At 38.2% G+C, this 12,113-nt stretch overlaps 1 protein-coding gene across 1 annotated transcript in view; it reads right to left on the minus strand.

Moving 5' to 3' along the window:
- LOC136261458 (adhesion G-protein coupled receptor V1-like) overlaps positions 1-12,113 on the minus strand; it is a 145,041-nt gene that overhangs the window by 103,908 nt on the left and 29,020 nt on the right. The window contains exons 27-33 of the mRNA XM_066055464.1: positions 10,452-10,661; positions 10,262-10,399; positions 10,009-10,215; positions 9,818-9,955; positions 9,485-9,694; positions 9,289-9,432; positions 5-211 (exon numbers count right to left, since the gene is read on the minus strand). Of these exons, the coding sequence (XP_065911536.1) occupies positions 5-211; positions 9,289-9,432; positions 9,485-9,694; positions 9,818-9,955; positions 10,009-10,215; positions 10,262-10,399; positions 10,452-10,661 (1,254 nt within the window). The remainder of the gene's footprint in view (positions 1-4; positions 212-9,288; positions 9,433-9,484; positions 9,695-9,817; positions 9,956-10,008; positions 10,216-10,261; positions 10,400-10,451; positions 10,662-12,113) is intronic.

Raw genomic sequence — 12,113 nt, forward strand, 5'->3', positions numbered from 1 at the left:
TCACGGTCATCATCCAATATTACAGCAATGGAAGTACTTGGTTCTCCAATAATAATACCAAGCTCTATAGAATTAACTGGAAGGGATAATGACATCCTGAATGCTTCCCTTGGTTCAGCTACTGCATCATTTGTAATGATCACATTTACAATACTGGTAGTGGCATTGGGACCAAATTGAGCTAGTAGTATTGAAGTACTGAAATCATTTCCTAAACGGATCAAATTAACTCATAATGTGTTACAATAGTATGACATGTCAACTACCATATTTCATGCAAAGATTAATAAACTTGCACATAAAATATTTTGCATGGTTAACACTTAACAATATTATTTTGTGCTTATATACAGTTTGTTAGCTTACTGTAATTATGCTTTTTTTCATTGTAAAATAATTTTATGAAAAATTTGTACGAAAATTTCTTGCATAAAAAATTTACATAAGATCAAAACTACTCTAATAGAACAGTCATTCACGAAAATCATACGAAAATATTTTAACAAAAATTTTTATCATGAATTTTTTTGCATGAAAACAAAGTGAATTATGGTATTTTGCATGATTTATATATATGGTGTAATATAATAATGACATGCGTGTGTATAGTATAAAATAAGTGATTGCACAATATTTTCTCTCCGGAACTGTTCAATAAGGTTTGTGCTGAAGATGACATTCTTGAGTAGCTTTTCAGTGACAACAAGGGCATCCTTCAAGAAAGTGGTGGCCGTGATGCGGGAGTGTTTCAAATCAACAATTAAGCATTATTTGCACCTTGCAAAGTTTCATGTTTGCAGACAGAGACTTGGGCAGACTGTGGTGAGGATCTGAGGATCCTTGTGGATAATGCATTCACCACATTAGATGATGATGATAGGAAGTAGTTGGCACTACAGCATTATTTATCTCAGCTGTAGAATGAGCAAATTGCATTTGGGGTCAAACAGAGGAAGCCCAAGACAATTGAAGTAACAGCTACAGCCACGTTATAGCTGGAGTGCTACCTGGCGACACACAGTTCACTTGGTACAGTGGCTTCAGTACAAGTGTCTGTTGAGTCAGATGGTCTGATGGACATAATGGTCCAACTGTTGGCTCAAATGGAGAATCTAGAAACTGCTAACTTCAGACAGGGGGAAAGAGTTAGTGGTAAAACGCTACCAGAGGAGTCTCAGACGGGTGGAATTATACGTAATGAAGGGGTGGTTGTGTGTTACAGGTGGGCCATTTTACTAGGGGCTGAGCACAGCATCCAGGAAGAAGCCTTGGTATCAGGGAAACTGGTACCTACCCCTTGGGGGTGAAACCCTGCTCCCAAAGGAAGTAGTAAGGGCAGATTATTGTACATCTTATAATCCTATAATATTATGTGGTTCTTATTAATCAGGTACCAGTGACTTTTTTGTCAGATACTGGATCTGCACTAACAATTCTGAGGAGAGATGTTTGAGAACAGTGTAAGCACCCTTACCTGAATTGAATTTGGTGGGAACTGAAGGCACAATGCTGACTGTTTATGCATAGGTGTAGCAACCTGGAGGGCAAGGGGGGTTGGAGCCCTCCTTGTGATTTTCTGGTTGTAAATTGCAAAAAGATCAAGATACTCCAATACAGCAGTCAATTGCTCTAATAAAGTAGTCACAATATTTAGAGAAGCAGTGTAGCAAGTTATGAAGTTGTAACTAAGGATATATCTGTTGTATATTTGGTTGAGGGCAGCTATTCTTAGCAGATATCGACGGTGCTCTTCGACATTGTACGGCCCTACCAAACCAAGATTCTAGAGCCCCTATCTAAAAATATCTTGCTACTCCTATGGTTTATGGTTTAGTTATCATACAGTGGGGGGCTGATGGTAAGGTGTTTGTACAAACAGTGGTAGTTATTGACCCTTCGGCAACCCAGGCCATGAATTTTTATGAGGCTGTAGTGTTGACCTTGTTAAACTACAGGTGATGGACAAGTTATCACCTTGTATTCTCAAAATAACAATAATAAGAAAGAAAGCACTAATACTATCTGTAATGGTAGCTGCTAATGTGTAGGGCTGTACCGATTCCACTTTTACCAATACTAATTACTTACTTTGGAAGTATCTGCAAGTACAAGTACCGATACCAAGTATCTTAGCTACTTCATCACTGCACAAATTAATTTGTAATGTACAATGTACACCATATGTAACTCATCCATATATATGTGTGTGTGTGTGTGTGTATGTGTGTGTGTGTGTGTGTGTGTGTGTGTGTGTGCATGCGTGCGTGCGTGCGTGTGTGCATGTGTGTGTGTAGTTCATGGTACTTCTGTACAAGTTTTAAAACAATAATGGACAATTCATTGTAATGAGCACATGATGAAGTGACCAACTGTACAAGATTCACTAGAAGTACAAATCAGTTCAGCAGCTAGTCAAGTACTCTACTATGGCTTGAGAAGAAGTCTAGGTAATGGCTGTCACAGAAATACTACTATAAATACTCTGATAAAACAGTCATGACCTGATTGCTCTATTAGAGTTACTGAATGTTCTATTAGAGTATATCAATCTTTATCTCAGATCAAGACACACGGTAGTGTGTCGTGCAGCCCAAGAAGCCAGCGCGCCACACCAGGGGCGGATCTAGGATTTATAAAAGTTGGGGCTAACTCAAAGTATTAACCTCCCAGCATGGAACTAGAGGGGTCTGGGGGCATGCCCCCCAGGAAATTTTTGAAAAATAGATGCTAAAATAATCTGGAGACATTTCCACATTATTTCTGCCTGTAGATATTTTATATACTGCCTTTAGATATATATGGCTCCCTGCAGCATTTGTTAATGGAAAGGTTTGGGTAGGTTCAGACAAGCAAGTACATGATGCGCCCTCTTACAATTGCATGCATGATAGAATAAAATGTTGAAACTGGAAAATTTTGAAATTTGAATGATACGAGATTGAATCTGAGAGCATTTTCAATGGAAATTGTGTACCTGATACCAGTACCGGTAATAATACACAAGTAGATGAACAAGCCTTTTAAACAGACTAATGCACTTCATTGTATGTATAGGCGCAGGCAGATTTGGCATAACAGAACCAAGCTTTATGCTTACACTGAATGTTCTATTAGAGTAGTTAGGTGACTGTTCTATTAGAGTATCTCAATCTTGTACACCTCCAATGCTGATCCTGGTCCTTGTTGCATAACCTTTAGCATAAATCCACTAATAATGCCTTGGAAAGATGTTTATAAGGTGGGTTTATGAGTATTTGTATTAGTATAGTGATCATATAATTATGCTAAGACAAAATTTCATTATAATCCTCAGCAAATTGATCAAGTAAAGCCTAAAAGTGAAGGGGGAGGGGGGAGGGGGGGGGGCTTCAGCCCCCAAAGCCTACCCCCTAGATCCGCCCTGCACACTGTGAGTATATTTACAGGAAGAAAGAAAATGCGATTTTCACACCTTTGTAGCTCCATGATCCCTTATCCGATTGGAACTAGTTTCGCTATAGAGGTTCCCGCCAGGTAGGCCACGCCACATACCAAATTTGAAGGTAATCTCCCTAGCCGTTTATGAGATATGAGTGGCCAAAGTTTCGTTTTAATTTCTTCGGTTTTTTTTTAACGGAGTGGCTATTTGTACGGCAGTCACGTTCTTAGGCTATTTGTACGGCAGTCACGTATGAATAGTTCTTAGGCTATTTGTACGGCAGTCACGTGAATCATAATAAACTAGCTAGTTCAACGATTTTTGCATTCCGGAAACTACACGTGGCTTTTGGCGCGTAAGTTTGGTGGTGTGAACGTCTGGTACATCTTTGGCCAGAGTAAATTGTCGAATGATTTGGTGGATTTTAAAATATCGCAGAGGATCTTAGTGATGCAATATCGACGTTTCAGCAAGCCGAATTCTCGGCCGAATTTGTGCAACCCTGTACGCCAGACACTCTGACGATTTTCCGGCGAGGAGGATCATTTGAATCAGTGTCGGCAACACGTGCACCAAAGAAGTACTCAGAAAGGGACCATATAGTTGTAGAACGAGTAAGCATTACCGGATTAGTGTCTAAATAATAGATTGATAAGCAACAGTCCCAACTACTGCTGCAATATACTTGACGGATTGATCACATTAAGTGTCTCACTCTCAGCTATGTGTGACAAGAGTTAAGTGTCTTACTTCTAGCTATGTGTGACAAGAGTTGATTGTCTCACTTCCAGCTATGTGTGATGAGAGTTAAGTGTATCACTTCCAGCTATGTGTGACAAGAGTTAAGTGTCTCACTTCCAGCTATATGTGTGACAAGAGTTAAGTGTCTTACTTCCAGCTATGTGTGACAAGAGTTGAGTGTCTCACTTCCAGCTATGTATGACGAGTTAATGCTGCTCATCAGCTCTTATATGACCAATCTCATGACTTACAGGGCACAATCACAATCTTAAGAACTCCTCCAGACTGTATTTCAAGTTTTACTGAATGCTGTGTTATGGAAATGCTTTATAGGAGCTGCATGCATACCGTCAAGTGTTGTACACCGACTATGACCACTGGGTAGCAATCAAACCCATGTCAGATTCCAAAGTTGCATATGTCACACAACTGATGTTTGAAATAAGTCGTTGCCTTTGCTAATTCTTGATCAGCATAAATTCTTCAAGTCCATTTTGGAAAGTGCAAATTGATTACTGGACTGTATATTTCTGTAATGATCTTTGTTTTGGCAGAGATCTAGCATCATGCCATTATGACCACAAGGTAATTCATGGTCATCTTATTCTAGCTGTGATATGTAATATACATGCTTGTATTTTTGTACATTAGCTCTAGCTAGCTAGCAGTTAACTGATATTCCTGTATTAGTTTGAGTACAACTATCTGAATATTGATTTTGTGATTATTATTATTATAATAAATTGCATGCTCTTACCGAGGCTACAATGCATAAATAGTACAAGTGAAAATGCAGTATCATTGTACCATGCATGAAAACTCAATAAGTCAGCTGAGTGTGAATGAGCTATGTCAACAGTGGCATATCCAGACTCTGGGTTGGAGGAAAAAGAGGTCACAGCCTGCTGACAATGGCAGTCCTCCACCAAATATAACACACTGCACTGCATAATTTGCTACACTGCTTCTCTGAATAGTGTGACTGCTTTATTGGAGTGATTGACTACTTTATTGGAGTGATTGACTGCTTTATTACAATATCTCGATCTCACATACCAAAACACTTTGGTAGGGCATAGGCCCACCCCTAAATATGCACTGTATGTCAATCTCTGGCACTGAGGAGGCAGCTGACTGTTTCCAACAAATAGTTACATCTAAGCGACCGCAGGAGTCATACCATCAGTATGAACATCACACTTTTGAATTTACAGTGTATAAACAACTTTTATATTGCTATGAATCTGATAAATATCCAAGGAGTTACGAGCATATATTCACATAAAAAAAGATGAAACTTTTGTCACGGCTACAGGGTAACCGAGTAGAGGAATAACTTGAAAATTCGTGTGTACATAGGCTGATCATCATAGGAGTGCCTTTTGGTGGTTAGAACAGCAACAGACTTACAGCTACAAGTTATAAAGCAAAAACTGAGCAAGTGTAAAATCATGGGATTGAGATACTCTAATAGAGCAGTCACTGGGGGGGGGGGGGGGGGGGGAAGTGCATAAAAATATCTGAACTGATCATGACCAGAGTTCAAACCAAGGACCTCCATACCTAACGCTTGCATCCTTAACCACTGAACCACTGCTATCTCGGCTGATCACTTCACTTAATTTCTACCTTATAAATGAAAATTCTAGCTTAATAAGTAAAACTGATCTAGATTGTTCTAGAACATTCTATGTGTGTTCTATTAAATGATTTCAGCGAAAGCAAAACGTGCGTTCTATTAGAGCATTAGCACCATACTATTGTTGCAACACTTTGAGGCTCAATCTAGTAGCTATTTCATCAAATCAGAGCCATTTTCGTATCGATCAGTGGTATATCTGTAGTATTAACTTAGTTTCGCCCCCAGGCGGTCTGTGAGCAGACTAGTATGACCGACTCACGCCAATCATCATCATCATAATCATCATGATAAGTGCTATATGCTAGCAAAACTTGTGATACAACAGCCTGGAAATCATATCCCAGTAAAAAGGTGCAGGATTTGGTTTTTGAAAATACAAAAAGAAGTAAAATCCACTCAAAAACAGTCAAGCTGTAAAAAAGAAGAGTGCGGGCCTCAAAAGCCTGGGTGGAAATAGTTGTGAAATCAAAGGTGGTGGCCAAGAAATGGCTGCAATGATGTTAAAATGCTAAAAAAATTTCATAATGGCTGTGTGCATTGTTAAAATTTATTAGCATTAACATCATTGCAGCCATTTCTTGGCCGTCACCTTTGATTTCACAACTTTTTTCACACAGGCTTTTGAGGGCCGCACTCTTTTTTTACAGCTTGGCTGTTTTTGAGTGGATTGTGTTTTTACAGAGAAAATTTCAGCATAGAAGAATGACTGTTTAATTACTAGCATTGTCCTTGATACTTTCAAGCATTTATTGTGCCTGTGAAATAGGCTTGTACAAACAATGTCATTTCCATCTGGCACACTTGATAACCGGTACCTGCATCAATACATTGGTCGATTCCGATACCTCATGAAAACAGCACTATTGGCCCAATACATGTACAGATACCAATACTAGAATCGGTGCAGCCCTACTAATTTGAGAATCCCATCCTACAATGAAATGGAGATTATGGCAGATGTAAGTGGCAGATGTAAGTGGCAGATGTAAGTGGCAGATGTAAGTGGCAGATGTAAGTGGCAGATGTAAGTGGCAGATGTAAGTGGCAGAGTGCAGGATAGCAAAGTTTATGTATTGGAGGGTGTTTAGTTGCACTGAATTTACCATTGATTGATTTAGATGATGATAATCCCCAACAGAAGATAACAGTGTTCTGGTACATGACAGTAATACTTCAAGAGAATAGATGATCACAATGCTCAAAGATGATAATAATTCAGTACCCAACAATGACAGAGTGTGAAATGTTTCAGCTGTGGATACTATTGATGATGAATCTAATTCTCCCAGTCAACCCTTGGCATCTACATTAGAGATGTACTGATCTACCGATCTAGTATCGGATCAGTACCAATCTTGACAATTTGGTAGAACTGATTTTCTGTTAAGCTACCGATTCATGATACTGATCTTTCTTATCACCATTTCATCAAACATACTGGTCTTCTTCTATCATTTTTCTGATGAAATAAGCTAAAGTGTAGTGCCATTTCATTGCCTGGTCAGATGCTGGTGCTCATTTAAACTATGAGAAGCCATATAAGTTAGCTGTTTTAATTACTGAAACTTACCCTTGAACTTACCAGAGGTCCTTGGCAGAAAACAATGAATAGTGCTACACCATATCAAATAGACTAAACTATTAGAAAAATCTCTACTACAACACCATTCCAGGCAAGGCATGCATTAAAATATTTGTGGGTGCTGTCACTGCTGATTGTGGGTAGTTGGAAAAGGTGGATACGGTTGGACACGGACTTGGATATTTTTAAAATACACTTTCACATTTACAAAACAGTTATTTTTCATACCTAACGTTGTTTTTACAGCAGCATTCACTTCCAGACCCAAGCGTCAATCTCGTCATAGCGCTTCTCCATTTATAAGTGCATGTGCGAAGGATAGACCAGCACTCTAAAGACCATTTAGTGTTGTACACATGCTCTAGAAATCTAATTCAGTGTCATAGAGATTAAACTGGCATGTCCCAACCTAATCTCGTAGGCCAGGTCCTTGAAACCCTCAACGCTTGGTATAAGCACCTGCGCCTTATACTAAGAGGCGTAAGATTGTGGATTTAGCCTGCTAAGCTAAGTTGCATGGCGCATACAAGCTAATCTCTACAATTATATAACTCTGTATTAGACTTTAGAACATGTGTGCAACACTATATGTGACCGGATTTGCGAAAAGGTACCCTTTTCACACACAAAATTTGACCCATTTTTTGACATTTACAACTTCATAACTTTTTAATCAATTCATGTAATCATCTGAAATTTTCCATGAATGTAGCTACAGTATTTGGCTGCATTTTGATGCAAAGAGCAATTTAACCAGTATAAGAAGTAAACAGTTATAACATTTTGTTTGCTGGTATGTAAAATGTGTGGAAAAGGTACCTTTTCGCAAATCCGGTCACATATGGTCTTTGGCATTCTGTGGAGTGCTGGTCTAGTCCTTCGTATGTGCACTAACAAATGGATAAGCGCTATGACAAGATTGACTCCCGGGTCTGGAAGTGAAGATTGCTGTAAAAACAACGTTAGGTATGAAAAATAACTGTTATATTAATGTAAAAGTGCTTTTTGGAAATGTCCATGTCTGTGTCTGATCATATCCACCTTTTCCAACTACCTGCTGATTGTCTGGGTGGTGTAATTGAGGCCACACCACCATTGGTATTGACTCCAGAAACAATGCTGTGATCATCATTCAGCTAATATTTGACCAATCTGAAATTATAAAATCCTATAAGAACTACTTGTACAAGATCAGTCATCATAATAGATAACTGATTTCAGATTGGTACAATATCAGTAGGATTGGTAATAAATTTCCTAGATCGGATCGGTATCAGTAAAGCTCAGAAAAGTTGGATCGTACATCTCTAATCTACATGTAACCAATACTAATGATGATCCAGGACATGTTGAATGAAACCATCACCCATGTCATACCTATTGCCCCCCCCAACTTTACAATTATTAAGTAAAACAATGATACTCATGACATATTCTTTTGTGAAGAGGGCACATGTAGGAGATAAACATTTCTAGAGCAATCTTAATGATGTGATAATGATATGTGCGTATAGTATAAAAAAGAAGTGATTGTACAACGTTTTGTCTCCTTTAAATTATTCAGCAAGAGGTTTTCTTGAGTAGCATTGTAGGCTTCTATACCAACAAATGTTACAACCTGTCTTTTTGCTACGAACAGTTTGTCAATAATTGCAATCATCCTAATGTCACCACTATAACTGTAAGTTTTTATTTTGGAAGCTGCACAACTAATTTCATACATTCATTAGCATTCTCTTTTATTAAGCTGCATCTCTATTTAGATTCAAGAAGATGATCAAGAAAGATCAAATATGAATTTTGAAGACACAAAGCTGAAGGTTACTTGTATGATTTAACAGGTATAAAGTGTTGCACAAAAGTCTGTTTTAGTATTGAGTATGTTTTGGTATGTGAACAACAAACCTGTAGCATTGAAATCACTCAATACTGGATGCACCAAAACATCAAAAGGTACAAAAGCTGGCCTTTCAGTGATCAACATTACTGGAAAACTTGGCTGATTTTCTTTGATTATGTAAACATCTTCACTAAAGTAGACATCCAGTTCTAGATTAAGTATACCCATAAATATAAAATCTGTAGATTGTATGCAGTTTACCATCATTATCAATAATAGTTACATTGACATTATTTTGTTCTCCAACCAATATCCCTAGGTCAGCATATGCCTGTGGAATTCTCAACTCAAGACCAAAAATTTCAGGATATTCTAATATCTCATCATCAATTATTTCTATATTGACTTCAGCAGTCAATGAATCTCCACTGAAATTTACTAGCATTGGGTCAGCCCACTGATAATCCTCTTCTGTATAAAGAAACAGTACTATTCACACACAAAACCACAGTTATTAATGCACTAATGCAGTACGAGTGATTGTATGCATACATGCATACAGTACACTAAAACAATAACTGATTCACAGCTTACCTGTAGCAGTATAGACTATTGTAGTTACCATCACACTAAATGGAATATTGGTTATTCTATTGACTGTGAGTATAATAGGTTGGTGGACATTATTTTCACTGATGTTAAACATCTTGGCAGAGAATTCCACTTTTGCAGCTGATAAAGTAAACACACCAAATGCTCAGTTGTAGTACAAATTGTAAACTTACTATCATCATCAATTATGCTCACAAGAGTAGTAGAAACTGCACCTTCCACTACACCAATGCTTCTCATCCTCCTAGGTATGACTAGTGTTACACTGAACATTTCCAACAACTCTAAATCATTGTCATCTTGTATTGGCATAGTAACTTCTGTACTGGTTTGGTTGGGTTCAAATTTAGCTGTAATAGTCTTCAAGCTTACATCTCCTTCTGTAGATTCAAAAAAATAATATTGCTTACACTACATATACTATACTTGTAACATCAACTGCAATTGGCTTGACTGTCAATGAAATACTCCTGTATGGTGGTTGACTACATTTCAACTGGACCTTTAACACTGTATCATTTTCAAACACAGTGTAATGTGATTCATTGAAGGTGATAGCTAGCTCTAATAAAAACATCCATTAAAATAAATGGGTGGTATATGTACTGTATCTTACCATCATCATTGACAATTGTAATTATGGCTTCATTGTTAGCTGAATCTATATACACTCCTAGCTTCTGGTATTCAGAAAGAACTTGCAAAAACACAACAAAATTTTCATTTGGCTCAAATATTTCATCTTCCATTGTTGTCAAAGTGAAATTTCTTGATATTTCAGTAAACCCAAAATACATTTCAAATGCTCCACCTTCAAAATCATCATCTAAAAACCATTCAAAGTGTAATATACTTGATACAGATATGACACACACTTGACACACACCAATGGCGGATCCAGAATGAGGCATTTGGGGCAAATGCCACCCCCCCACCTTGTGGAGGAGCCATAATTCTGATTAAAATTTTGTCAGGCCAAGATCAGCTTATATAATTCATGAAAATATGCACATTTTATTAGCATTTATTACAAATTCACCTAAACCAAAGTCAAACTAGGTTTGAAATTGTCACCCTGCACCTTTGTGCGTACTAAGCGGCTCTAAAAATAATTATTGTGTTGCTGTTGTTCAAGACATTCAGAGCCTTTAACACAGCTTTTTAAGACTTCACAGCCATCTGCAAAGGCCAAAATGGTAAAAATCAACAGTGAGATACTACTACAAGGTGTATTACTTGCTGCTTCAAGCTACAAGAGAATATGCAGCTGGCTCTCCCCAACCACCTACAACTTGGTCTATTTGTGCCCCTCCCCTTGCCAGGTCCTGGATCCGCCCCTGCACACACACACACACACACACACACACACACATACACACACACACACACTCACTCACTCACACACACACACACGCACACACACGTATAGAGAGCTTTGCATGGGAAGGTCAAAGCAAAAGACGGCTATATAGAAGCCATATACAGAATGCAGCTGTTCTGTATTGGGCAGTTATAGAACACCTTGATAGTCTGTATCAGAAGCTGTCTGGTCTATTTGCAGGCTAATACTGCTTTGAGTGATTAATCACCCAATTCTGACCAGTACAACCAATCAAGCAATTCTAGCCTAATAGCCTGTGCTGCGCTGGCTGACCAGTCAACCCAACCAGTAAGACTAGAACCACTGGATTGAATTTATAGACACACTTGAAGATTTTGATGATGGTTGCTTGTGGTCAGCAGCAGTGAACATTCTTACTTAATGTGACCCAGTCTGCGAAAAGGGGTCTTATAGCCTTTCCAAATTGTCAAGTTTGACTAATCATAACTCTTCATGTTTTCAGCCTATCACCTTCATACTACACCAAGCCATAGTGCTACATTAGGGGTATAAGTGGACTAAATTTCAGGCTGATACCGCATTCACAAGTCAAGTTACAGGTTGCCAAGTACATGCAATTGAAAAGGTTGTAAGACCCCTTTCTGCAGACCGGGTCACCTATATATGTTGTTTTGTCCAAATAAATGGACAAGTCCTAGGAATATCATGGAAATATGCTTATTAAGTACCAAAATCAAAACTTTTAGTAGTTAAGAAGATGGACTACACTCATCAAAGTCCACAAATGGATTAATGCAGGCGCAGCACAGATGCAATGCCTATTCTACCAATGATAACACTACTCCGTGAGTTTCTAATATAGGCCTGTTCATTTAACTAGCCAAAATATGTAATTACTTCCTTCACATTTCCAGAGTACAATATTGCTAACCACAA

The sequence above is a fragment of the Dysidea avara genome, chromosome 7 (genome assembly GCF_963678975.1).
Source record: "Dysidea avara chromosome 7, odDysAvar1.4, whole genome shotgun sequence".
Taxonomy (NCBI): Eukaryota; Metazoa; Porifera; class Demospongiae; order Dictyoceratida; family Dysideidae; genus Dysidea; species Dysidea avara.